At 39.8% G+C, this 26,428-nt stretch overlaps 3 protein-coding genes and 1 non-coding gene across 5 annotated transcripts; 3 read left to right on the top strand and 1 right to left on the bottom strand.

Moving 5' to 3' along the window:
• The first annotated feature begins 1,506 nt into the window (after positions 1-1,506).
• Positions 1,507-4,167, top strand: LOC144630449 (uncharacterized). The gene is made up of 2 exons (XM_078488811.1): positions 1,507-1,880; positions 3,896-4,167. Exons 1-2 carry the CDS (start codon positions 1,577-1,579, stop codon positions 4,105-4,107), a joined length of 516 nt encoding a protein of 171 aa, XP_078344937.1. The 5' UTR covers positions 1,507-1,576; the 3' UTR covers positions 4,108-4,167.
• Positions 4,168-5,527: 1,360 nt separating this feature from the next.
• Trnat-agu (transfer RNA threonine (anticodon AGU)) lies at positions 5,528-5,601 on the top strand. Its single transcript has one exon. It is a non-coding gene; the product is annotated as a tRNA-Thr (tRNA).
• A 1,878-nt stretch (positions 5,602-7,479) lies between these two features.
• Positions 7,480-18,447, bottom strand: LOC144630578 (la-related protein 7-like). 2 transcript variants are annotated; one of them, XM_078488949.1, is made up of 13 exons: positions 18,388-18,447; positions 16,236-16,363; positions 15,717-15,795; positions 15,163-15,263; positions 14,509-14,589; positions 13,271-13,347; positions 12,692-12,779; positions 11,165-11,808; positions 9,718-9,997; positions 9,351-9,410; positions 8,764-8,857; positions 8,442-8,533; positions 7,480-7,605 (listed from the first exon to the last, which is right to left on the bottom strand). In XM_078488949.1, the coding sequence occupies exons 2-13, from the start codon at positions 16,332-16,334 to the stop codon at positions 7,522-7,524; spliced, it is 1,779 nt and encodes a 592-aa protein (XP_078345075.1). In that variant the 5' UTR covers positions 16,335-16,363; positions 18,388-18,447; the 3' UTR covers positions 7,480-7,521. The 2 variants fall into 2 exon arrangements, with proteins under 2 accessions (XP_078345075.1, XP_078345074.1); XM_078488948.1 differs by having other exon boundaries at positions 16,236-16,384; positions 18,388-18,440.
• An 824-nt stretch (positions 18,448-19,271) lies between these two features.
• Positions 19,272-22,585, top strand: LOC144630614 (ras-related protein rab-11.1-like). Its single transcript, XM_078488990.1, has 2 exons — positions 19,272-19,533; positions 22,115-22,585. Exons 1-2 carry the CDS (start codon positions 19,342-19,344, stop codon positions 22,577-22,579), a joined length of 657 nt encoding a protein of 218 aa, XP_078345116.1. The 5' UTR covers positions 19,272-19,341; the 3' UTR covers positions 22,580-22,585.
• The last annotated feature ends 3,843 nt before the right edge of the window (positions 22,586-26,428 follow it).

Here is a 26,428-nt window from a genome sequence, read left to right as displayed (position 1 = left end):
TCACAACCGCGTCAAAGAAAAGGTATTTAATACACCAGGCTTAAATTTATAACGAAAATTTATCTTGTTATGCTCTTTCAATATTCAAAACTGATATTTTTGTAGCTCGATCAGAAAGTGAAGCGCTTATGCTAATGAGGTAAATACAGTAGAACCCCGGTAACTCGAACTCGGATAACTCGAACAAGGTCGAACAACCCCGCTAACTCGACAACTCGAACTAACTTCCATTTCCCTTGGATTTGAAATCACTTTTCAGTCATTTTTACTCGGTTAACTCGAACTCGGATAACTCGAACTAAATTTCGTTTCCCTTTATCAAAATTTAGGTCAAATTTACCCCGATAACTCGAATTCCGGTTCTTGCAACTCGCCACGGTTGCCCATTGATTAGATCAACGAACAGATCACGTATTTGACAGCCATTTTCCACTCTTATCACAAGAATTTATGATCGTGTTAGAGTTTCTGACGAGATAAGTTTAATTTGCACTGCTGGTTTTCACTGTCAAAAATAAATTTGAAACCATTCAACTACAGAAGCTATGAGTTTCAAATATTATAGACGATAAATGGATAAACAATTTCTCCAAGTTTCAGGTCTGTGCGGTGTACCGTTCGCGAGTTATCTGCCGAACCTTTCCACGCAAATTTATAAAGCTTAGTATGAACACTGAGTGTGGAGATTCCATAACTGTGTCCTTCCGAGGGACACAAATATGGCCGCCGTGATGTCAGAGAAACCATCTGGAACTCAATTCTGTTTACAACAGCGGCAATGTTTGGCTCATGAGCTAGTACAGTTTCACATAAACACCACTTATTATATCTGAAATGTTCAATCTGCTGAAAATGGAAAGGAAAGGCCTTTTTCAAACAAAACAGCTTTGTCACGGCACTCAGCTTGATGTCACATACGACGGAGAACTCAAATATTCAAAATGCTCTGTTTAAAAAACGAATGACACTATCGATCTGGAAATATGCAGAAAGATATATTTTTAGTTTATCTTACGTCTAATGACAACGAAAATTTAGTAGGCCCAGTGAATTTTGATTTCAGAATTTTATGACGTAACATGAAAACCAGTAAACTATCAATTATTAACTTAGAAAATTAAATACTCAATCGACCCCGATAACTCGAAACCCCGCTAACTCGAACGGTTTTTCGTTTTCCTTCAGAGTTCGAGTTACCGGGGTTCTACTGTATTAGTAAACAGAGATTCCCCTATGCAATACGTGCCGTAAAATTGTCCAATCACAGTGCACGTACTGAACCATCGATGCTATGAGGAGAAAATAGTTCTTGATCACACGCATGCGCATTGGGAATGAACAGTACTGGAATCAAAGACGAATAATCGCTCCCGTTTTTTCTTTGAATTTTTTTCGATTTCCCTGAAGATGTTTTAAATTTTCAGTTTGAGAACACTAATTATTTAAGCGCGTTCTTGCGCGCGCAAATTTAAATTCGAAAAATGGCGAATTAACGATTTCAACGTTTTGCGCGTGTACAAAAACATTTAAAATTCAGTTCAAGAAGACAAAAAGAACCCAACATTGCCTGTGGAGTATGAATCTTTTGCGGAGAATTTTATTCACTTTCGTGACAGTTGTTTATATTGGATCGAGGAACATTTATAGTCAAGGACTCAATTCTTCATTGACTTGTAGCGGAGCAAAAAACTGCCAAACATGCGTGCAGGATTTTTCGTGCTTCTGGTGTGAAACACAACAGTCATGTAAAGTCTACAGCGTAAAAAACAATGAAGAAGAGACGAAGGGTTGCAGTGAATGGAGCTGGAAGAGCTGTCAAAAACCAGATGCACCACTAGTAGCAATTATAAGTGGTTGCGTCTCGGCAGCATTGATTTGTGGTAGGTATAAGCTTACATTTTTTTTGCCTTGATTGCTCTCTTACGTTTGCGCTACAGAGTAAAAATAACATTTCTCCTAACAATTACGGTGATTTCTCTGGAATGAAAATGCATGCAATAAAGTCCACATTTGACCGTTAAAACGGCGGGGCCCGCCCGGGCCCACCGCACTTTTCTTAAAGTTCAACTATCGAACTTAAGTTCTATGCAAAAATAATCTACAGTACTGATCCTTGTTTGTCAAGGAATGAGCAAATGTTCATGCATGTCGAACGCGTGCGCCAACCAAACCTTTACAATACAGCATGATTTCAATCGACTAGTTTTGAGAGCAAAATCGTTCCCCTTAATTCAGAACTTGGCAGATGATTGGCCTAGGTATTTTTCTTCCAGCTCCAAGAGAACAGCCCGTAAAAACGTTAAAGTTTCGCCGGAATCGCACGAAGAAGATGAGACCTTCTTAAAATCCCGCGACGGGAATCGAACCCATGGCCTCCCAGATACCGGTTGGGCGCTCTAACCAACTGAGCTACGAGAGACTCGTGGTGAGCTGGGGCATTTACTAGGTTGATATGTGACACGCGTCCTGCATACTGCTAGGATCAGCAATGTCGAAATCATTAAGTGTGTAGTAAATAATGTAAATTTTAAGCTCGGTGATAAATAATGAAGATGAATTTCTCAACAATAACACGAGCATGGGACAAAGAAAAATTCTGTTGATCCCTGTATCTGGTTTGATTCCCGTCGGGGACTCAGAATTTTTCTTTGTCCCATGCTCGTGTCATTGTTCAAAAATTCATCTTCATTATTTATCACCGAGCTTAAAATTTACCATCTTTATTATTTACACACTTGATGATTTCGACATTGCTGTTCCTAGTAGTAAAAGGCTCAGCTCACCACGAGTCTCTCGTAGCTCAGTTGGTTAGAGCGCCCAACCGGTATCTGGGAGGCCATGGGTTCGATTCCCGTCGAGGACTCAGAATTTTTCTTTGTCCCATGCTCGTGTCATTGTTGAAAAATTCATCTTCATTAATCACAAGCTTTATTTCATACTTTTTATGCACGCTTTTAGCTATATCTTTTTCCTTCCGAGAATGTTCAATTTTTTAAACTTAAAGAGAATTAATTGTACACCAAAATTATGCAATAAAAACAAAATAGGTCAACGTTCTTGTTTACAAGACGATTTATCTTCCTCGCAGGTCAAGCGCTGGCACTTCCTTGTGCGCGCGCTAATTACGCGTAAAATGCTCCGCAGTAAAGGCCTGGCTAAAATGGAAACATTGTTTCGGGCGCAAATGTTTTCCAGTTTTGCCACACGGGAAACATATGTTGGGAAATTTTGCTTCCCGTATACAATTTTTGCTTCCGAAACATGCTGCCCAGTTTAGCCACCATGGAAGCAATTTTGACTAGTTTATGCGCAGGCGTGACACTTTGTTCCCGGAACATTGTTTTCTAGTTTAGCAACCCGGGCAGCAAAACAATTTCCTCGCTTCCCACTAATTTATCAACCTAGGAAACACGACAAGGAACAATGTTTCCGCAACAATGTTGCCTAGTTTAGCCAGGCCTTAAAGGGGCTATGTCACGGTATTTTAGGTAATTTTATTTATTTTCGTTATTTAAGAGCTCTAAACTGAAATTGGCAGAGCAAAAGTCTTTTATTGGCAAAATCACGGCCACATAACAAACAAGGATGATTTTCGAGCATTGTAAATGACACTTTCATACAAATTGAGATAAACTTGAAAAAAGTCGGGCCGACGTTTTTCAAGTTTACCCGAACGCAATCCGTTTTAATCTTCGCGAATTTCGCCCATCCATGCCTCTTTTTTGCCTTTGTGTGTTTCTTTTGAGTTCCTCTACAGTTTTAAGACGTTATTGTGATATTTCTGTTAATTCTATGACCAGTTGGTCAGTGCCAAAATTGCCTAAAATTGCGTGGCATAGCCCCTTTAAGGTTGCACAATACAGTTAGTCAGTATTATTTTTTCCTCCTCTTCTAGTTCTCCTGGTGCTCGTCTGCATAAAAAGGGATCTCTGGAATCGAATGATAACTTCGCGCTTTTACGAGAGATGGGACAGAGAAGGACTATTCGAGCAAGAGGAACGACTCAACAGAAAAAGAAAACACAAGAAAAAACTGGGCAACAAAGCACAAAAGTTCGCAGACAAATATCAACTTAATGACTCCTCGACATTTTTGTGTCCACCGTAACACGCGACTACCACGTCCCACGAATATCGCTAAGAAAGAATTGGCAGGGACAGAAAAAAATTAAAGGGCCGCACGCTGGGGCGTAAACGATGAAGGCACGATAATGTTTTGTAGTAATAAATTCGCTTTTATAATAGCAGCGCAAAAGAACCAGAAGATATAGTTATAGAGTAGTTAAACTAAGTCAATTTCTTTTTATATGGAATATAAACGCCACTTTTTGATTTTAGAAGAAATAAAAATCAAGTAAATTCCCTCTGCTGTCACAATTCAACATGCTTAAGCGTGCGTATATCGAGTTATGGATGCACGCGGGAAGTTTGAACAGCACGAAAGAAGCGTAAGAGTTGCTCGAGGCGATAGCCTTTACCAACTCCAGCTTTTTGAGTGCTCTCCAAACTTCATAAGTGCACCATAACTCGATTGTGCAGGCTCACGTATACTAAATTTGATTGCGCGGCTCTGCTAGCTATGTTATAATAAATCTTAATGGAAAACTATTTCCTACCTTACTAAAACATTTTTATTGCGGGAACTAAGATACAACAACAACAGCAACAAGACAAGAGTACAAACACCAGCCTGATCCAAGCGTTAGGTTTGTTGGGGAATTGCACGGAGGTAACAAGTTAACAATAAAAAGACGAGGGTTAAGCCCGTCGCTTTTTTCCACTACTAGTTGTTTTTCGCGCTAATTTCTATTTAACTGAACGCCTAAAACAGGCTAAGCAACTAGCACGAGCCCTTAAAAAAAAGACTGAGGGACTATGGAGTTCATTAAAGGTCCGGCAAAACGAGGAAACATGTTTCCATAATTGTTTCCTCGTTTTGCCATGGTTCCATGCCGCGCGGAAACACGGAATGTTTCTGCGGTGTAGCAGAAGCAAATTTTGCTTGGGGACAAAAATTGACACTGGAAACAATGCTTCACGTATGGCAAAACTGAGAAACATTGTGAAATCATACGCTCTTTAAAAGTGTTTCTGGAAACATGTTTCCTCGTTTTGCCAGGACTATCAAAACATGCAACAGCTATGCAACGAACTGTTTCGTGTAGTCGAAGAGATGTGACTTATGATTCTTTTTCCTCTCGTGGCTCATCGAACGAGAAACGAAAAACGCACGTAAGCATCTAACCAATCACAACAAACGTCAAGAGGGCAACGAACCAATCAGAACTCATAGCAGAAACAAGCAACCGTTGCCAAGCGCAGAAAAACATGTAGCCTGTGCCAGACGCGGGAAAACATGAAACCGCGCCAAAACGGGAAAGCATGCAACGTGTGCCAACCGCGCAAAGTCAAACAACCAGTGTCAAGCGCGGGAAACCATGTAACCGGTGCCAAGGGCGGGAAAATAAGCGATAAGTTATAAGTTTGCTGCTGATTGGTAATAGAGAGTCACTAACCAGCTCCCAGTTGGCTTGATAGCTCAGTTGGTTAGAGCGCTGCACTAGTATCGCAGAGGTCATGGGTTCGATTCCCGTTCAAGCCTGAATTTTTTTTCAGGATTACTGCGATGATCCTTCATTGGCTTAAAACGTATATCCGCAGTACATATATATGAATTTCATAAATTCATTTCAGAGAGTCACTAACGTGTTTGTTCCTATTGGTTAGATTGCGTGTTAAGATTTCCTTTTTTAACCGACTACAGAGTTCAGAAAAGATAAACTAACGCAAACACAAAATTACATTCATTAATAACTTTAAAAATAAAAAGCTGCTCTGCTATACAACAAGGGGATATGAAATATAGGATCGTTTACATGAAGACCAAACTACAAAGTAAATAAAAAAACAACAACAACAAAAAAGAAAACGCGCAACTCGAATGCAACGTTAAACTGGCCTAGTTTACAACTTAGCACAACTACGTTACATGCATGGACTCCTTAGGAGGTCTTATGGAATAGCGAAGTTGGAGAAGACTTTTATATTAGCGACCTTTAGATTTGACTACGAGTACGAGATCGAGTACGACTTTGGAATTTTGAGAAAATTGTATCCCCTGAACTATAACTCTTTCCTGTTGCTGACTAACACAAATAAACGTTAGAGATAAGATAGGTGCGATAAGTGATTATAGGAGCCACACGAATTTGGTTTGAAAACTCGTACTTGTCCTCAATCTCGTTCTCGTAGTCCAATCTAAAGGTCGCTATTGGGAAATATAAGTTTTAAAAAAATTTAAGGTAGAAGATTCACGACGTGGTGTCGTTTAAAGATGAGCCAGGCTTGTCACGTGACACGTGATCACGATACATTCCTTATTGCGGGCCCAAGAGAGGCCCGCAACCCTAATCTTGACAGTGACCAGCGGATTGCGTATTACGCGTGCGCGCCACGTTTATAAAGGCTATCTGCAAACCGGAAGTTGAAAATTTTGTTCTTCCACTAAGAACGATCGGAACGCAAAAAATGTGTCAATGACGATAGTTTGTCGTAAGACCGGAAGAGAAAAATCTCTTCTCCAAGAACGATAAGAATGCGAAAAATGAGTCAATCTCTCAACAGTTTGTCACATAAGATCTACGCTTCTGTCACATGGAAGATTGCAAACATTACAATTTGTAGACGTTGTTTTAAAGGTGTTGCTTTTGAGAAATTATATCACAGATAAAACAACGGCAAAGCGAATGATTCCAGCAACGGTTATTCTCGAGGAATTCGTTATATATAACACTGACAACATAGCGAGTTTATCAACCGAGGAAAATCACATCTCAATTCACACCACGTGCTCGACTACACTTCACAATCAACTGTCAATCAAAAAACAACTCTGACTTGTTCGCGGCCGGTTCGCGGCTATTTTGCGTGACGCGTTGCTCGGAATAATTGTCTTTAATTTTGTCCAGTGATTTTTCATTAATCGCGCCACGTTAACAAAAGGCAAGCACAACATAGCGAGTTTACCGACTGAGAAAAAACACATCTCAGTTCACACCGGGTGCTCGATTACACTTCACAAAACTGTGTAATCAAAAACATAGATTGGTTCGCTGCAATAGGAAATGATAAAACATGCATTCCTTGCGTGACGCGTTACTCGGAATACCATTGTCTTTTGTCCATTTTATCATTCATTTATCGACACTGCTATCTAACATTACGCACTCTTGTACCAGTACCTTTCAGTTCTAAGTGCGTCAAGGCCCGCACTTTCTAACCTGTGGTTACCACTAGTATGGTATGATTTAGTTTTACTTTACTAAATAAAGTCTCCAATCAGAGGGTATATAAAAAATGTCTTGGATCAAGGATCTAAACGCGCTTCAGCTAGCATGGCGCTGCTTTCATCTGTGGAATTTAATTCTCCAACAATTCTTCACTCCGTTTCCCAAGCAGGTTTAATTCTCCGGGTACAAACTAAGCCTGTCTCAGATAATTGAGTCTTCTCGTACTTTTCATTTCACGTCTCTTCTTCACCTCCACTATCGTCAAAACGAATATGACTTTGTCGTTGTACTTGCAGTGCTTCAGCCTTTCTTGCAACCTAAATATTAACGCATCAGAAAAATCAAAGCTAGGAAAATGTTCAGAGAAAGTTTTTACTCAGGAGACACCCAGGTTTGCTGCCTTAATGGCCCCATTTACAGAGGCGATTTTTGACGCAATTTTTGGCGCGCGAGGGTTGCAACTCCAAATAAGCGTGTCAACCAACTGCGATTTCAGTGCGCATCTCTCTCCTCCGCAGAGGCTCCTTCAGTGGAGGGGGGGAAAGGCGAAAACACACAAAAAATGAAAAATTGAAGTAAAGGGGAAACGGGAAAGGCCGCGCGCTTTCGTTGCCATTCTCCCCAGGCTCCACGCGCTTACTTTTCACATCTCCTCATTTCCCAGCCCGTACAAGTTAAAAGAGAGGTCTCTGCAGAGGGAGAGAGGTGCGCGATTTCTATCGCCAGAGGTTTCGAACTTACGACGAAAACACTACCATCCTTGTTTATGAGACGTGTGTACATGCTTTGATATAAAACGTCTGTTCATATATTATCACGTTTCATAGAAATTCTAGCGATATCGGGCTAAAATCGCGCTGAAATTACAGCAGGTTGCAGCGTGAGCAAGACAAAAATCCCTCCAAAAATCGCAACAAAAATCACCTGTGAAAATTTGCCTTTAGTGTGTGCAATTTCACGCTCGACGCTACAAGTGGAATACCACTGATCCTATTTGTAGTCTTTAAAAAATACCTAATTCACGGGTGGGCGAGCCTACGACATGTCTGGACGTCTCCTTAGCAACGCACAAAGAAAGAAAGACAAGCAAGCTGAATGAATGACACGCAAAAGAGTAGCTAAGGAAGAGATAAATAATGTTGTACGTTTGTACCTTTTCAGTGCCTCTTTTCTTCCCCCTCTTTGAATTGAATCTGTTTACGCGATCGGCATTTATCTTCTCCCAATACGTTTTCTCGTCCTCTTCTGCACATTAAAAGAAATAATACGTAAAATGAACAGCCGTTCGGACTAACTGTACGCCAAAGGCATCCGAAACGGCAGCTAAAGGAAATTTAAAAATTTACAATACACGCTTTTTGTTGATAGCCATTTTCATTCCTTGATTTAGGACGTAAGAAAAAAAAAGATTTTCAGTGAGGAAGAAAAAAAAAGGGAAAAACAATAACACAGAGAACATATGGTGCAACACTAACCTCCAAGTTTCTGGAGTTTTAATTCGTCGTTTGTCTTTGACATTGTTTCAAACACCGTGCTACATTTTTCTGCAGTGTGGAAGCGAACATAACCCTACAAAAAAGACGAATAAATTCACAAAAACAGTCAAAATACTTAGTACTTTATACAAAACACACCCTCTACAAGAAAGAGCCTCAACATTTTGCTACCCTATCTAGTCGGGTGAACAAGTGCCGCTTCCGGCAAATCCCCGATAGTACATTTAACCGAACAGCTTCCGATTCATATTGTCCAATCAGAACAAGCGCAAACTATTCGAAGGTTGTCGGGTACGTTTGCCGTCATGGGCTTGCGTCATCGTGTTACTAAGCAACCTTTCTAACTACAACCGTGGGCTCAGTCAATAAATACTCAGAGACACGTTATGACCTTTTGATGACGTAATTCGAAATTTCGCGCCTTTTTTCTCGTTTGCTCACAAGGGTGGCCGCCAACTCGCATTCAAAGAGAAACCACCAGCCGTCTTAATATTCTAACTTACGACTGCATTGTGTGTTGTACGTCCCCTAAATTAAATAAAGTCAAGACACTTCTCTTTTCTCACCTTAACACTGCCCTCTGCCAACTCCAAATAAGCTACTGGCGCATAGGAGGAAAATTTGTCCTACAAGAAAGAAAAAAATATACTAGTAACAGTTTCCATTAAGCAGCACCCGCCTTTTTACAATTTGTTTTACAGCAATTATCTAAGATTAGTGGAGTCTTTTTGTCGCCTTTCATTGTTGATGACAATGGACTACACAATTAGGCTTCTTTTTACTGTGTCATGTACGTCACGACATTGTTTGCTGCGGAATTTCTTGTTGTGTGACAGTGCAAGTCGAATATATTACCTAGAGAACATAACACATAACTCGTGATGACAACACGGCAAGCTTATTCCTGGGCTTAAGCTTGCATATTTTACTCACCCGTAATTCTTTCTTGGTCACGCCTAGATTTTGACAGTGGAATTTTAACACAACTCCAGGAGTGTATGGTAACTCTTTTACAGCCCCACTGTCTTTTTGTGAGGATTTATTTTGGTCCTTCTTGTTTGAAGAAGCAGCCTGTTCTTTTGATTGCGTTGGGGCCTGGTTTCCAGCCTGGCTCGGATCCACTGAAGATTTCTCGTGTAGTTGTTTTTTCAAGTTGTTCATGGCTTCCCGTTGTAAGTTCTTGTATTCCTTTTTCAAGTCTAGCCATTCCAATCTATAGGACGAAGAAACAAAAAAGCAAACAATAACAAAAATAAGTCATTACAAACAGCTTCTCGCCTAAGGATGCAAGTCCGTCGCAAGTAACACCCTCCCGCCCCCCCCCTCCGGGAGCTATTTGTCACATTGCCCTAATATTTTTTTGCCGGTATCCATTTATACTCCCGGGTGGAGGACTTAAGAGACAGAAAAGCGCACGTATAAGAACCTACATTTTTCCAACTTAACCTAAATAGGTTCTTATAGAAATGGTATTTAGTGGGATTTTAGGCTACTTAGCTTCTTAAATAGGTTCTTAGGCCCCGTCCACACTGACCCGGGTAAATTTGAAAACGTATCCTTTTTTTCCCGGTTAGGCCAACCGTCCACACTGAAACGGCGTTTTCGGTCACCGAAATTGAAGCTTTTCAAAAACGCTCACCAATTTACCCGGGTTAAAGTAGACGGAAAACATTTTACGCGGCATTTTCAAATTCAGTTTCTCCGTTTTCAAATTTACCCGGGTCAGTGTGGACGGGGCCTTACTTTGACGGGCACAAGCGATCAGCACAGATAACTACTACAGGGCATATGTGATATGGAATATATTGCTGTATTAAATAATTATCTAGAATACAGTTTAGATGATAACCATACCGTAAATTTAGCTTTCCAAAGTACTAGCATGCATGTCTAGACTAAAATTTTTTCTGTATTTTCATCTGTGGCTTCATTTTATTTGTAAAATAAGAACCTATTGAAAATATTAGGCTAAAAAGGTTTTTATGAAAAGGGGGTTCAAAATGAAAATTTTAGCCTAACAGGTTCTAAAATTTTAGATTTTTATACGTGGGTTTTTACTGTACTGTACAAGCGCCTTGCCCAAGATCACAACACAGTGACCCTGCAGGCCAGGACTCAAACCTGGACTGCTCGATCCAGAGTCTAGCGCGCTAACCATTAGGTCACAACATCTCCTGGGAGTGATTTTAAACTCTCTAAACCCTGAAGTGACTACGATCAACTCCTGCCTTCTCCTTGCCTTTTACAGTAGCTTCAAGAAAGCAGGTATGATAATGAAAACATAACTAAATGAAGGCCAAATTCTCCCAAGGAAAATTGTAGAAAATGTATGAAAACAGTAAGGAGAGTTTAGAAGTTGGTAAAGTGGAATGATACTAACTTGGAGATCACTCGAAGGTGCGGTAATCTCGTTTCTTTCTTCTCCTTCTTTTTCCTTTTTCTCTTCTTGTGTTTTTTGCTATCCTTGGCAGTTTCATCCTCGCCGCTTTCCTCAGCACTGTTTTTAGTGTTCGCATCCGATTTATCACTCATTTTTTTTCGTTTTTGTTCTATACCTTCATCATCACCTTCAGAATCTGTGTGAGATCTTTTTCGACTTGTTACTCCACTGCCTTCCTTTTCAATATCTTTTTGTTCAGCGCCTTCCTGCCATCGAACACTTTTCTTTCCCTTCTTGTCCTTCTCTTCCGGGTCACTGGTCAGTCCTGCCTCTCCACTTTTTCCCTTTTCACTACCATCTTGAACGCTCTTAGAGTCTTTATGTTTTTGTTTAACATCGACAGTTGAGCTTACATCTGCATGTTGCTCAGCTTCGCCAGAATCCACTGAAGATTCACTGATTGTTCTTCGCCGTTTTCTTTCTTTGTGTTTTTGGACTTCACTAACTTCTGATTCGCTATGGGAGCGTTTTCTCTTTCCTTTTGCTATCTTGTGCTGTTCAGCAGATTGGTCTGTTGTAAGACCGTTTTTACTTTTCTCTTCTGGTTCACTGGCTTGTTTGTGCTTTGCTTCTTTATTGAAGGCCTACATGAAAGTTAGAAGAGACTTTCAGAACAATGCATCGAGTTGGTATGAAAGATTTCTTAACGTTCTGTATGTAATTGATGGAAACCCCGCCTGAGAAAAGTGTTGTTGAATAACCCTGGGCCGGGTTGTTCGGAAGCCGATCAATAACACTAACCCAGGATTAACAGTTGATCAAGGGTTCAATTTCACTTCCATAAAAGTATTTTTAATGCTATTTTTGTGGAGTTTGAGGTTAGTCGACATCAAAACTGGAGGACAAAAATAGGGACAGAGAACCTCACTGAAAAGTTACAACAAATGAACTCAAATTTCACGCTAATCCTGGATAAGCTCAATCGTGCTTTGAACAACCTGGCACAGAGCTAAACTTGCAGTTCAGAAGGGATGCGGCAATGTTGTAAGTCAAATTGCTTTTTAGGTTAATTTTGTTTCAAACCTAGGCTAAACTGTTTCAACCTGAACATACCACTCTTAAATCCCAATAAATAAATTCAAATTGTTTTAAAGGATTCAAAGAGTGTTTCCTTCAGGTAGAACCTAGATTGGAAACAGATTAAGTTTGAAAACACGTCTGCACCAGGCCATAGTTTCCCACACAGCCGGAGCTTATCCCGGTTTCTGTGGCATGAAGTGATTAGCAGTATTACTACTCTCCCCTGGATGGGATGCTAGTCCATCACAGTGTTACCCCCCAGCATTAATTCACCGGTATCCATTTATACACCTGGCTGGAGAGAGGCACTATGAGAGCAAAGTTTCTTGCCCAAGAACACAATCACAGTGACCCCACAAACCTGGACCGCTTTGATCCACAGCCTCCAATGCAGACTCTAACTTAAATTGTTTAATGCAAAAATTGTATAAAAAATAAATCACCTACCTCAACTGCTTCTTGAGCTCCCTGTGCAGATTCAAATTCCACAAAAGCAAATCCTTTGACATCTCCAGTGTGTTTGAACCTTGGGATACTAAACATGACAGGAAAAAGGCAGTTACTACCAACTTAGCGTGCGGCTGAGCCTAGTGGCCCATACAGGCCGTAGCTTATCCCGGTTTCTGTTGCATATAGTGGCTAGGAGTATTTCTACTTCCCTTTGGATGTGATGCTAGTCCATTGCAGGGTTACCCCCTCCCCCAGCATTAAATTCACTGGTAACCATTTATACACCTGGGTGGAGAGAGGCACTGTGAGAGTAAAGTGTCTTGTCCAAGAACACAACGCAGTGCCCCTGCCAGGGTTGAACCCAGACCATTTGATCCAGAGTCTGGTGCACTACCCCACCATTAGACCACTGTGCCTCCCAACGATCAACAGAACTTGTAAATAAAGCAGCTGTCCATAATGGATTACAGCACAACAAAAATTAAATTGATGAATACCTGAGCAGTAACATTAACAAGTGCCTTTGCTGCAGTGAAAGTTTGTTTTATGCTTAAGTATTGTAAAGATATTACATACCTGACATATACCACTTTCCCGTACTTGCTAAAAATTCCTTTTAACCAGTCATGATCGGCGTAAGGTGGTAGTCTTTCCTACAACATGAAGTCAATTGCATTTTACTTGTAATGCTAAAGAATGTTTAAGAACATGTTTTTAATAGTGTTGTTATATAATGTTGAATTCTTTAGGTTTAACTGAGTTGAGTTTTTGGTTAGGATTTTTCAGCTTTGAACCATTTACCAAGCAAACTGATGTCTTTGGGATAATTGTCAAACTGTTTTGGGATGTTCATTTGTGAATCTTCACGACTCTTAAAGACTTAAAAAGTTGTCAAATGTTAATAATCATCAGGAACTTTGGCAAAGTCGCCGGAAAACTTCAGCTATTATTCTTTCAAAGTTTTGTTCAGTTTGGGAAAAGGTACAGTCTGTGTTTGAGCCTAATAGCCCATTAGGCCAGAGTTTATAATCGTGGTTTCAGTAGCATAAAGCAACAAGGAGTATTTCTACTCCCCCTGGATGGGATGCTACTCCATCACAAGGTTACCCCCAAGCAGTAAATTTGCAGGTCCCCCCATTTATACACCTGGGTGGAGAGAGGCACTGTGAGAGTAAAGTGTCTTGCCCAAGAACACAACACAGTGACCCTGCCCAGGGCTAGAATTGAGACCACTCGACCCCAAGTCCAGCACACTAACCATTAGGTTACTGTGCCTCCCACCAGTGTGGGAATACAGTCGAAGCTCTCGTAAGCGGACACCCTTGGGACGCGAAAAAAGTGTCCGCAACTGGAGCTGGCCGCTTACGAGAATGGTTCTCGTAAGCGGCCGCTAGAGGTGTAGGGGATAGATGGCCGCCTACGGGGGCTTGCCCAGCTAACATTATGCTAATATGCATGTAAGTAGTGTTTCGAAATGTAACCGGACATGGATAACGACAAAACAAACACTGAAATATGGTACTGTAAAATCATTGTGACGAACGGCGATGTGAAGTTGATTAATAAAAACAAGATACAGAGGTTGTTAAAAGGATTTTCTTTAGGGTGTCCGCTTATGGGAGCTTAAAAACAAAGAAAAAGTCTAAGTCGTAATCTCTGAAAGTGTCCGCGGCCGCTAACGGGAATGTCCGCTTACGAGAATGTAAAAATACAGAGTTTGTATGGGAGTTAAAACGGGGTTTCAAACAAGGCGGTCGTAAGTAGAGCTGTCCGCCTACGAGAGTGTTTGTTAAGAGAGCTTCGACTGTACTTACAACATAAATAGTTTCTGCATCAACATTTCTTGGTTCAGGAACAGCAGTTCTACGTTTGACCATTGTGTTATCTTCACTGACCTGAAAACATAAAAACATTTCATGGGACATTACATTTTCCAATATGCTGATGAGGTGGCTGATTACCGCTTCCAGTGAAGAAACCATCAGTTAAGAGCCACCTTAAATGTCTGAAAATTTAAGGTGGCTTTAAATTCCTAACTCACCTCTTAACATGTTGAGCACAATTTGATAACAAAAAATGGATGTTACTAAGAAGCTCATTTTTTAGTTTTTTTTTTTAGCTAATATTAAGCAAATTTTCAACAGATACTGTTGCTATGACTACCTCTTAGAAAAGCCAAAAAACTTGTTCACCAATGGTTGGGCATTTAAATAGGGGTTGACACTAATTAAAAAAATTAAAATGTGAAATGTTTTGATCACTTCACATACTTCAGTGACCTTCATCAGTGAAAATTAAGTGATTGAAATGTTTTACATATTATCTTTTTTCAGCATCAACGCCAAGTTACACTATGCCTGATAACGACCTTAGTATTTTTTTATGCATTTGTTTGATACTATTATTGTAGGATCAACTGACAAAAAGTGGAACTATCGACCCATCAAAGTATAAGTGCTCAAACCTACCTCAAGCATTGGAGACATTTTCATTGCTTTAATAACAAGGTTAATATCATCTGTTATCTGTTTCATCCTGTTGAAACTTGCAATTGTTGAAATTGCTACAACTGTAGAAAGAATTATCAAAAGTTATCATAAGACCATATTCATAATCTTGGTATTGGACTGGAACTATAGCTTTAGCAATGGAGGCTTATGCAGGGAATCTTTTCAAATGCAATTCACATGAAGCTCGTTTTAATTATATTACAGTCCAATACCGATAAAACAAATATGATTGAAAATTGAAGCACAGCCAGGAAGAGACAAAAACAAAAAACGTTCACTGGCTGGAAATATTAAAAAGAATATGAGGAATGCAAAATGAATAAAATATATACAAAAAAGTTTATGCAATGGTCGAATGACCACACATGTTTGGCAATGTTTAAACCATTAGCACCAAGCTATAGCTAAAAAAAGCTAAAGGATTTACATGCAAGACTTTCAAATTCTCCCAAACTCCCTCTCGTGTTTGCATCACATGCAAACACATGTGCCCTTATTGTGGTTCTACTTACATCCTTCTGGGTGTTTGCTTATTTCTTGTTTCATGAAACGATCCTTGTGAAGGTTTGCATCACCAAAGTAAAACTCAACCTGTTTGAAAGAAATAAAAGAACAAGAGTTAGTCAACCTCAACTGACTAGCTGATATAATTATTTTTTTTTTTTGCAAAATTCTGAAAATAAAACCTTGGGCTTATATTTTCCCAATGCCCCTTTTAAGGGTGGGGGGGGGGGGGGTACGTTTGGGGAGGGCCTATAATGGGAGTGGGAGAGATTGAGAGAGTGTGTTACAAAGATGTTCCCTTTTATATTTGGAAGCGATACTGTGTCTGAAAGTTTTTAGGTGCAAACAAGAATAACACAAGGTAAAAGGCTCTAGACAGAGTTCTACAGTTGTTATATTAGATTACGGGTCTCGGAGCATACTTGCAAGAGCAATAATAAATTTACTATAAGCCTATGGGCCAATATTTGGGAGGGCTTTGTATCAAAAGGATTTGCATCTGAAACAGGGGTGGCTTTTTGCTGTACCTGTTCCTGTAGTTGAGCTTTTATTTTCTTGGTCCTTTTCTTGTGCTTCTTGTGCATTTCATCATCTCCTGATATTTTTAACAGATCTTGAGAATCCATGACTTCTTTTTCATAAACTTATGATCAAACTAATTGAACAATGTTAAAACCTGAGATAATAAAAAAATGAAAACGGAACAGTTTAAATTGTGGACATAACAGTACTTTCACGACCATACCCAGGGATTAAGAAAAAATTGAATTCCCAGCTGTCCTTTGTACAAGCAACTCTAAAAGCCCAGGGCAGTTACATGCTTGTCTAAATTTACCTTAATTTTTGCTTTAAAACCATAATTTAGTTGGCAAATTACTTGATTGGGCTCTTGCCTATTGAGCCACCCTGGGTGCCAGGCGTTTTTATGCATGATTTCTGGTTTTGGTTAATTTTTTGTGACCTGCGCAAAACCTTGTAATATAAATCTCATTTCTGTCACGTCCTCAGGTGCCAGTGTATGTGATCACAGATGGAGATGTTACTTTTACTGTGATTGGTATCACTCTAAAAATATTCAATAAAAAAGACCAAAAAATCAATGAGAATGGCAAATCATAGCGCTTCGGCCCAGAGGTTTTTCTTGCAGCTTCACCACACATGGCGATGGCCTTCCTTGGCCACCAAAGCGAAAAAATTCCTCTGGTACCCAGGGTAACATTGAGCAAGTGAGCATTAAAAGTTTAATAAAATAATTAAATAGATGATAACTACCTTTAGTTGACGAAGAAGCCTACACCACAAAGTTAATAACCAGACAGGAAAGTCTTCTTGTCCTGGACAAACGGATGAGACTTTATTCGAGCCGCGAATACAGTTAAAGCTCTCGTAAGCAGACACCCTCGGGACGCAAAGAAACTGTCCGTAACTAGAGCTGGCCGCTCACGAGAATGGTTCTCGTAAGTGGCCACTAGAGGTGTAGGGGATATATTGCCGCTTACGGGAGCTTGCCCAGCTAACAATAACGGGACAGAAGTGGATGACGACAAAACAAGCACTGAAATATGGTACTGTGATTACTGTAAAATCATTGTGACGAACGGCGATGTGAAGTTGATTGATAAAAACAAGGTACAGAGGTTGTTAACAGGATTTTCTTTGGGGTGTCCGCTTAGGGGAGCTTAAAAAAAAAGAAAAAGTCTAAGTTTTAATCTCTGAAAGTGTCCGCGGCCGCTTACGGGAATGTCCGCTTACGAAAATGTAAAAATACAGAGTTTGTATGGGAGTTACAAAATTATCGGGGTTTTAAACAAGGCGGCTGTAAGTAGAGCTGTCCGCTTACGAGAGTGTCTGTTAAGAGAATTTTGACTGTACCTGAATTTAATTTGTTGCCAGCGATAATAATGGTATAGCCACATGCATGCTATATTTTTACACACTCTGGTTAGCCTACTATTCACTCCGGTTAGCCTGAATAGCACTTCGTTTAGCCTGTTTACAGTAAGCTTTCAATAATGATAATGGTAACACAATATATTCTCTTGGTCTGCAGTAATGTAAATGTAATTTATTTACCCCCGTGACACAGAAGAGCTCGGGAGCTCGTTAAGATGTGTACGTGCATCAAGGTCGAACTGCATTCTGCACATTCTGCAAATGTCAGACACTGTTGTACATTCAGGCACTGTTTACACGGACGCGGTTTCGTTTGTAACCACATCGCTTTCGATGCGCTTATGCCTTTTGTTTACACGGCGCCAATTGAGACGCAACTGAAACCCGATCGTTTTGAAAACGCTCTCAAAAGTGGAGCGCTTTCAAAATGGTGTTGATTAATAACCGCGTCCCTGTAAACGATGCAGCTATTCTATTTGCTAGTTGTCTGGATATCGCACAAAGTGTTTTGGATATCTTGCATATTATTATCAAAACAGTCACTAAAACACATTTTTGACAAATGGTTCTTACTTTTGGAAATATTTTAGCTTACAACATATGCATTGCAGATTCAAGGAAACAAAACAAGCTAACAGCTAAACGTCTATGGCCTATCTACCAACTAGCTCGCCGCATTCATTTCATAAAGTGGCAGAAGCCAACTATCTGCTACGGTTTAAAATACTCTTAGGAAAATTTTCCATTTAAAATAGTGGATAAGTTGTGAGCTATTCTAGATTTTACCTTCGGAGCTGAGAGACTTGCGTTCTTGAAACGTCCGCCATTGCAGGCCAGGTGGCTGTGTTGTCCTGTCCAGTACCGCTCTGCTTGTTTGATATCGGGGTCGGTGTGCGGGGTGTGGGGGGAGGGGTTAGTTGCGAGGGGAAGAGGGGAAGGTTAAAGTGTACCCTGTTTCAAACCTCCTATACAGGACCACCTACAGACGGGGACAGACCTAGCCTCTGAATTCTGTTCCTTATTTCGGCTTAGAAGCGATATTGTATTCAATGACTTTTTTTTGAGCGCCTCTCTCTTTCTCTCCTTCGCTTTTTTTCTTTTAAAGGTCAAAATGTCCTTATCGAGAGAAATAAATAAGTTCATATACTCTTGTCGTCCCCTTTTAAAAACATGTCCTATACTTCAAGCCGAGTAGCAGAATCTATAACATGCTATAACCCCATTTTAGCACAAAAAACCATAATGACTCAGGGAAAGGGGGCAAGGGGGAGAGGCCGGGGGGTGTTGTCACGTAGTCACACACAAATAGCTTTCATGATTCACGAAAATACACGATTCACAGAGTATATTTCAATCACGATTCACAGAAAGGTTTTTCACGATTCGCGACAAAAATGGATCATGGATCACCCCCTCCCCCCTTGCCCCCCCCCCCTCGTGTAGGGGAAAGAGGTTTTCGGGGCAAAAGCTTCCATATCCATCTAATTTTTCTTTACGATACCAAATTCCAGATGTGCTTTATTTTCTTATTTTTAGACGTAACAAATCTTGCGTTTAACTTTTTTTGCGGAAGCTTACGTTTGAGATCGAAAATAGAATTTGATGCGGGATAGTTTTTAGCGCGAGAGTATCGGCATTCCCGCGCGAGGTCACGTGGTACATATAGCCTGCATAGTTATAGACGTGGAATCTTCTTGTTGTTCGTTTTGCATATTGTGCAGGTTCTATCAATATACAGCTATGGCTGCAGGAAGATACGATCATTACGATTACCTTTACAAGATTGTTTTAATTGGAGATTCTGGTGTTGGAAAATCTTCACTCCTTTCTCGCTTCACACGAAATGAATTCGACCTCGAGTCGAAATCGACCATCGGGGTTGAATTTGCTACAAGAAGCATTACAGTAGATGGAAAGGTCATCAAAGCTCAGGTATTTCTTGCTCGATTTCATGCAGATTTTTTTAGGAAATAAATTAGTTCGTGTGTAGTTATGTCGAGGGTAGCTTTTTTGTAGCAGGAAAGCTATCTATTGACATTGTAAGTTAACTTCTGCACGATGTGAAATGTAACATTCACGAGAACCACGGCCATTTCTCTGCACGTTAGACTAGCTTCTATCCAGGTTAAACTTGCATGCATAACATAAATTCTCTTTTGTATGACTGCTAGATCTTCTGAAGTCAAAATAAAAAGATGTGCTGTTTTTCCTTTGTTCATTAACAATGCAAAGCCTGTTCTGTTCTTTCAAGTGCAATCCCTAAATTAATTATTAATTACTGCGTATCGATATTTCAAAGGCATGTTTTCCTTTAGTTGAGGATGTTTTTGTCTACAACGATTGTTTTATTTTATTAAAGCCACCCAGCAGACAAAAGAATAGATTGTGTACGGAATTACATTTGTAAATTGCAAAATACCCTGTTTAAAAAGGCAATTCTTTTGCCATGTTCAGATTTCAAATTTCTCTGCATTGACTTGGTATTGGGCTATTGCTAAATTTTTGCTCCCGCCTGTTGAGGAACAGGTTCTTTGGGGGTGGGCTCCGTGCCGGGGTGGGGATTTCTTCGGGAGATGGGTGAGTTTGGATTCTTAGGGTGATGTGTTTCTAATGGATCGTGGGGTTGCACTCTCATTGGGGTTGGCATTGGTTTAACGGATTTCTTGGGGGTAGAATGAGGCCTGAAGACCGTCCTCAACAGGGGTGCGGAAAATGCAATGCCCATTTATAAATAAGATTATGATTAATTCTTCATTACGACACGTAGCATATGTTTGAACTTCCTATATTCCTGTTTCCTGAATGAAGATAACTATATTTAGAAGTCTATTTCACAGTATGATCAAATTAATCAGAAAGTAAATAAACAACTATAAATTATACTAAATGTTTCAATTTTGATTTTTGTTTTGGTTTTGGGATGTTAATGCTATTGCATCAACCACACTGCAAATTGTGCAACATCCTGTGGCTGAGATTTAGAAAGAAAAATTTCTTTGAAGTTGCTGCAGCCCCAAAGTTTGGGCTAGTCAGTCCAGATCAAACCGGTTTTTGCTGCGCGGGCATAAACTTTTTCGAAAAACCAACGGTCAAGACAGAGCCCACAGTACGCTCTTGAAAGCACTAGAGTTGACAATTGCTCTCGCCATCTTCTGCCATTTGAGTGCATGTGCATTGTAGAACAAACAAACAACAAAGGAAAAATTTCAGGGTTAAAATCGTGCAGCTCTACTATAAAGTCACTAAGACCTCAAGCGGTGATTGAGATGTTTTAACTACAGAATTTAGACGAATGAAAGAATGTGTAAAACAAAACTATTTGTTCACGCTGTTGTGTACGATCAGTCACACCATTCCCCGTACACGCCTGCTAACATGGTTCACACCGGCAAATATGGTCCTCGCGCAAGCCTCGCACATGCTCAACAAATATTTGACGCGTTTCTTGCAGAGCCCTTTCTTGTCGAGTATATCGGTGGAAAAGAAAGGGCTCTGCTCGCAGGGTGGTTGTGCAACATCTTTTTTTCCTACCAGATAAATAATGAATATTCCTAACAGACTAACTTGCTGTTCAATCAGAGAGGCACCAAATTAACAAATTTAAACTGAGACGTCAACCAGACCCGCCGTCACATGTGGTTCAAGTTTGTTGCTAGTTTTTGTCTTTGCTCTGAGGGTTTTTCTCTGGGTTCTCTCAGGGCTTTCCTCCCTTCAAATAAACTAATCTGAGGGTCACAGGTTTGTTTGTCACTAGACTATTCAAAGTCATTTGCATAGTACTTTATTATGCATGCAAGTCATAAGTCCCGTGGAAATGGCTAATCAACCCCATGGCTCTCTCCCATTGGTATATTAGTGCAATATTAATAACTGTTCCCTTCAACATACACCACATTTCTAGGTTTTTTGATGGTAAACAGCTTAAAATGTCGTGCCCCGCCTTCCCTCCCTTAGCGATCTGTGTTCGGTGCATGAACTTTCAGCGGAGCATTTATTTTGTCTTCGGGTGTACATACCTTGTTTTTGTATCTTTCATGTTTGCTGTTGACCGCTTTGTTTCCCAAGCAGGGACGGCGGAGCAATTTTCCAAGTGGGGGGGCTGACTTGAGACTTGAAGTGGGGGGGCTTAAAGACCTCTATAAGTCTTTATTTTTTCAGAAATTCTGGGGGGGCTGCCCCCGCCCCCGGCTCCGCCGTCCCTGCCAAGACGCCCGAAGAAAAAAAAAACTCCGGCTCCGCCGGTGACACTCTATGTTGTCAATGGCTTCACTGGAGTGTCGCTCTCCATATCTTAACCGTATAATAAGATGACAGCAGAAAAAAAATAGTACTATTTAGTGCAACCCTCGTAAAATAATGTCAATTTATTTTTTTTTTATTTTTTAAACATTTTGCTGCCTAGCCTTCTCACTCAGTCTGTTCTGATGATATCCAAAAAACCAAAAAAAAACCCCCCCACCCCCTTCACCCAATTGACATTTTTGACTGGTCACCGTAATTTTATTTTTCTCAGGTTTGGGACACAGCAGGGCAGGAGCGTTACCGCGCGATTACAAGTGCGTATTACCGTGGAGCTGTAGGTGCTGTCCTTGTCTACGATTTATCCAAACAGAAAACATTTGAGAATGTCGAGAGGTGGCTGTTAGAAGTGCGTGAGCATGCAGAATCTTCTATTGTCACAATGCTTGTTGGAAATAAATGTGATTTGAAACATCTACGAGCTGTCCCCATAGAAGATGCTAAGAAATATGCAAATGATTCGGGCTTGTCATTCATTGAAGCTTCAGCGCTGGATTCCACAAATGTAGAAGAGGCTTTTACACAAACTATTACGAAAGTTCATGAGGTGCAGCTGACAAAAATGAGAAAGGAACTTGACATGCCAGGGCAAAACAACGGAACCTCCACTGGGAGAGGAAAAGTAGTCGAGGTTGATGAATCGTCACAACCAGATCGAAATTGTTGTGTAATTCTGTAAGAACTTTATATCCCAGGGGGGTAATCCGGCTTGTAAATGATGGGGATGATCGAAGGATTTTTTTGGGTTTGAAATTTTCCATTCCGGGATTTTTTTGGGTTGGAAAATTTGGCAAGTATTTTTTTGGGGTGACTTGATTTAAATAGGGGCTTTATGGTATGATGAATAAACAAACACAAGCGTTCAATTTTTTATGGTTTTCTTTGTGTTATATTATTGCCCCTCCTGGCAATTTAGAGGTAATTTGACAAAGAATTTTTTGGGGGGGTTATTTTTGGTCCAGGGATTTTTTTGGGTAATGTCGGAAGACTTGGGGATCTTTTGGGTCCCGAGTTTTGCCTCCATTCGATCATCCCCGTCATTTACAAGCTGGAGTACCCCCCTGGGCGCAAATTTATATCAGATACTTAACTTGTAGTTTAACACTGACTACCGGTAATTTCCAAAAGTGGTTGATGGCAAAATTACTCTAAATTATCAACAGAACTATAGACTGCTTCATCAAAATTGACAAGCTTAAACTTGAAATGGTATTGTGATCAATAATGCTATCATAACAGCTTTAACTTGAACAGTGGTCCAGATGAGATGTGACACAGGGTGTATTCTATGAGAAAAACAACTCCGAGTAAATTAGGGCAAATTATTCCAACAATATAGAATCTTTTAAAATTATCATACAGTGTAATATTAGTTTAGAAAATCAATGTTAGTAAGCAAAGAAACATATTTGTTAGTAATATCAGTAGGATTGAAATATTGAAAACAATAATATTCATAGTTGGTAATTGGAATGAGTGGGGTCCAATTGGCTCTGTAATCATACAAGTAATCAACAAAATTGGATGACCATGAAGCGGGAGTCTGATTTCAGTGTAGTAGCATGAAAAAAAAAAAAACTTCGCTTACACAAAATAAAAATATTTAAAAGAAGAACAGTAATAATGTTAGAATACTATCGGATTTTTTTTGCATAATTCGTTTTCCCAGTGCTATCTTTATAACGTTTTCCATCAAGAGTCTTGCCCATTTTTTACAACATTCAAGTAACCTATTCGGATTACTGATTTTAAACAGTTAAAAATTGCTGGAAAATGCTCCCAGAAGGCTGGAAATGCTATTTTAGAGACCCCAAATTTGACCCTCCTAGACTGGTGCCTCTGGTGCTCGGAATGTGCCCCCCCCCCTCCATACATTTAAACCTGCTATGGCACTGGGTTTGTTTGATCACGAGTATGATTACAGACAGAGCTGGATTACACAAAGTCCTGTTACCAACATAAATCAAAACTGAATTTTGTTATACAGGCGTGTGTGATTATTATGGGAATATTGTTTATGTTAAGAGTATGATTAGACTGGGGTCAAGTTTTCATTTGTTTAAAAAGCTAAAAGAGATTCAAATGAAAGGCTGCCTAAACATTTTAGTAAGATTACAAAGTTTGAAAGCATTTGGAGGAGAATAACCAAACGGCATATTTTCAAATGCTGATAAATAATACTAACTAAAAGAGAATTTATATGGATTATAATAAAGTACTGTAGAAAGGCCATAAAAATACAATTTTACAAGCTGCCATTTTTGTAACTTTCTTTATCTACTGTTGAGTCCTGATAACTTGAACCCGTGCTAATTGAACCACTCGCTAACTTTTGATTCCACTTTAGGTCACTGTCTTACTAATTTTACTTGATAACTCGAACCTTTTTCGATTTTCTTTGAATGTACGATTTATCGGGATTCAACTGTACCGTAAAATTCTAAGAATAAGCCCAGGGCTCAACCTTGTTCCCAGGGTCTCTCTTCCTGCCCTCCCCTTGCTCTTTGGGGGGAGACCCTGGGACAGGGTTGTGCCCCTTTTAGGTGGGGTTATTTTTAAGGGTGGGCTCATGTACAGGGGGCTTATTTTTGGAACCAAATTCGCATTTCAAAAATCTTTGGGTTTCTTTCAAGATGGGATACTGTGACTAATCAGAAGCAAAGGAACTCCACAAATTAAAGTCTTTTTCAATGTTTAATACAGCAGTCTTGGAGAAACTCATTATAATTTATTACTATTATAATTATTTACAATATAATGATATAATTCATATTAGTAGAATTCTACTAGTACAGTGTGTAGTGGCTTAAGGTCATAGAAACATGAGTGAAAGTTTGGGAGATAGAGAAAAGCTGTGGGAACACAAGGCAATAGGGGAAGCGTGTTTTCTCGGCATTTACGAGTTCTCCCAAACTTCCATGAGTGTTTCTAAGACTCAATAGAAGCATGAGAAAAGGTTTTCTTTTTCTTTTAGAAAAACACTATGAGAAAAAAAGATAAATCACTCATTTATTTTGATCATCAAATTGTAAATTCTCACCGCTTTTGCCATCATTACATCAACAGCTTGTGCTAGTTCTGTGTTTTGCACTGAGTTATAGAAGTATAGCTTTGAGTGTGCGCTTTCTAACATGGTGTTTTCTAATAGGATTTAAAAGGAAAAAAAAGTTGTGCAAGCACTTGAAAAAGTGATAAATCGCCAAAAATATAAGAGGCTGATCCTATTCTGCTTTCAACCAGCAATTTGAGCTTTTGTAAAATTAATTGCTTTGAAATAGCAAAAATGATAAATGATCCTCTAAATGTGTTCTTATTAAGTGTTTTCCAACATTAATATACCTGACTTTAACTAAGGAGGGGGTCAAAAAATTTTTTTTGGGGGGGGGGTATGAATGAGGAGAGCTTCTGGAATAACCCATTTCTCATTCCCCAGTGGACTCCCCAGTGTCCTACTTTTTTGTTAGAGCCCAAGCCTTTAGCTGATGCAGATGATTTATGCATTTCGCGAGCCAATGCCAATATATAGGATTTGATGATTGGAACAAAGCTGATTTTGTCACAAAGGGCCTTGTCGTATTTTGATTGGGCCACGAAGTACTTTGATAATAAAATTTGCAAGAACTGCATTATTTTCAAGACATCCTGTGAAATGCTTATAGTTTCAATAGAGCACATATGCGCAGGAGGCAGGGGGTGAGGGGGCTGCAGCCCCCTCACCCCTCCCCAGCACAGAAATTTGTTGGGCAAAATGTCTGAAATTCGGACAACCAGCTTAGAGAAAAAAAACGAAAATAAGTTGACAATTATAGTATTGGAAATATATCGATTTACACATGTTCGATTTTTCTCGCAAATTCTCTGTGACACCTCACTTTGATTCAGTTCAAACAGTTGCAATCATTTTGAAGTGAGTAGGAAATTGGCAAGGGTGACCACAAGTTTAATAGGCTTTTGCAGTCTTTGCATAGCTCGAGCGTTTGCGTGCGGTGGATCCAGTGTAGGACCTTGAAACAAAGCTGTTTGGCTGTTACACAGCTAATGCTTTCGGCTCAAATTAGCCCTAACTCAAAACCTTCAACGAAATGTACGTGTTTTAACCCATTTACCCCTGAATGTTTCATACGCTTTTGTATAACGTTAACTTTCAAGTAGGGCAATGTAAATTGGCTCCCTCAAAAATACTTAAATTTTTGCTGAACTAACGTGGATAAGCAAAACATTTCAGAAGAAAAAGGATATAGTGTATAAACAACTTCGGGCAACACCACAAAATTAATTAAAGAGCTATCATTTCCTTTAAGCAAGCAAGCAAGGTTTGTACACAACTATTTCAATGCACGTTTTGTTGTCCATTATTTTTATATGCCTCTTTATTCGGCTTTCAATGCCTGTTATTTTTTTTTCGGGCAATAACGAAGGTCTCCGCCCACCCAGATCCGAAGGTGCCCGTACGCCTATCATATGATAGAGCATCAAGTTTTGGAAGGGCAATTATCCACTTAATCACCACGAACAGCTTTGTGGCTGA

The sequence above is a fragment of the Oculina patagonica genome, chromosome 11 (genome assembly GCF_052425735.1).
Source record: "Oculina patagonica isolate OP01 chromosome 11, crgOcupat, whole genome shotgun sequence".
NCBI classification, from domain to species: domain Eukaryota; kingdom Metazoa; phylum Cnidaria; class Anthozoa; order Scleractinia; family Oculinidae; genus Oculina; species Oculina patagonica.
The sequence above is the reverse complement of the archived record's forward strand: the minus strand, read 5'-3'. Positions and strand labels throughout refer to the sequence as shown.